The sequence below is a fragment of the Saccostrea echinata genome, unplaced genomic scaffold (genome assembly GCF_033153115.1).
Source record: "Saccostrea echinata isolate AGI-Se365-2 ecotype Australia unplaced genomic scaffold, CSIRO_AGI_Sech_v1 ptg000001l, whole genome shotgun sequence".
Lineage (NCBI taxonomy): Eukaryota > Metazoa > Mollusca > Bivalvia > Ostreida > Ostreidae > Saccostrea > Saccostrea echinata.
Window position 1 is genome coordinate 42,602,076 of NW_026889750.1, and position 1,740 is coordinate 42,603,815.

The following is a 1,740-nucleotide window of genomic DNA, read 5'->3' on the forward strand; positions in this document are numbered from 1 at the left end:
CATTTGGCTGTGTATTCTTTTTTAGCGCCTTTGGCAGAAAGAAACTTCCACTAAGTCAAGTATATCACTAAATGTCTTGCACATATACTCATAAATAAGAACATCAAGAAATGCGCTAAATCAAATCTATGCTAACCTGTTCAAAAATTAATTTCTGCCAAATATCGTACACGCCAAATATAATACATTTACAACTGTAAATTACTTAATTGAAACTTGAGTGTATGCTTTTCAATAGCCATGGCCTAACCATGTATCATCTGAATGATTCATCAGATCACATCTCAGAGATAAAATGGGCTGGGAGAGACATCCTTTTTTTGCAGAAACAACTTCTAGCTTAGTTTCCATTATGATTCATGGTGGCAATTTAAGATGAGCATTCATAAATATTTAATCAATTGAATTACAGGGACTTTTTTGTTCTTAATGATTTTACGCTGTGGAGATATTGAACCAAACCCTGGACCAGCACAGGAAAGTTCAGCTAAATCAGAAGTGTTACGGAGATTTACTCGCTGTATACAGTCGGAACTTGTAAAACTCATTTATAATGCAAAGAACAAAGAAATACCAAATCCTAATAATTTATATGAAAATGACCCTCCTGGATGGAACTCTTTTAAAGTAGATATTAAATTTGAAAGTGTCCAAAAGGGTAGATCCCAGAGTTTTGATAAACTGGTAGAATTATTCAAGAGAGAAGTCCGCAAAATGCCGAAAGACATTGCAGATGTTTTAAACTGCTATGAGAAGCTTAACCATTCCAACAGAAAAACTGATGAAATGGAAAAGCTAAAATTTAAAACAGCTTTAGAAAACTATGTGTCCAGAAACAGGGCCTTAAAAAATAGACAGACAGTTCTGGATAATTTAGATGAAGAGCTACTGATAAAAGCACTACAAAAAGCTACGGAGATGGCAAAACTTGGTTCCTTGGCCTCCTCTCCTGATGGCCTTGATAATGTCCTTGATGCTATAAATAATTTTGTGGATGCTGTAGAACATGTTCATGCTGAACTACTGGTAAGTGAATGCTGAATGTTCTTTTACCCATTAATTTTGCTAGATTTGCCATATAAAATCAAATGAAGAGGGACAAAAGTCATTTATACACACTAGTTAAAGCACTTCAGCCAATGGTTACTTTAAATGTGATTTCACATTAGTTTAGCCAATAATCTTCCCATGATTTAAAGTGTATATATATTTTATATCATTTCAGTTACCAAATAGTGGAAGAAAGAGATCTTTAACTAGTGACAAGGTACATGTATTTCCATTCTTTATTGTATCTATAATTATCAGTATTACCTTAAAAAGCATCAGGTTTCACAATTTTGACAACTCCAGGTCTGTGGGAATCAAAGGAGAATATCCAAACAGAACCCTCCAGGCTTCTACGGAGCTGCATCTTAATTTAGATTCACCCTTGACTATACCAATAAGAATACAATAATTATGACATTTTATTATCAGTCTTGAGGCCAGGAAAAAGCCCAGATATATCACTTGAAGGCTGAGAAATGTTTTATTTATTTCATTTTATTTCAGATCTCATTTTGCTGCAATTTTATTCCATCAATCAAACTTTAATAGGGACATTTGCCAAACATAAGGATTTAATTAAATATATACAGTGTCATAAAATATTATGCATTGTATGAGCCAGCTCTCTCTCTCTCCGAGTCTCTTTCACTCACAAAATATTTTAACAGCCACAAAAACTTAAATAAAAAA

General features: G+C 33.3%; 1 protein-coding gene across 1 annotated transcript; it reads left to right on the top strand.

The window, feature by feature from the left end:
• Nucleotides 1-429: 429 nt before the first annotated feature.
• LOC133197607 (uncharacterized) lies at nucleotides 430-1,419 on the top strand. The gene is made up of 2 exons (XM_061333718.1): nucleotides 430-1,026; nucleotides 1,354-1,419. The coding sequence occupies exons 1-2, from the start codon at nucleotides 430-432 to the stop codon at nucleotides 1,417-1,419; spliced, it is 663 nt and encodes a 220-aa protein (XP_061189702.1).
• The last annotated feature ends 321 nt before the right edge of the window (nucleotides 1,420-1,740 follow it).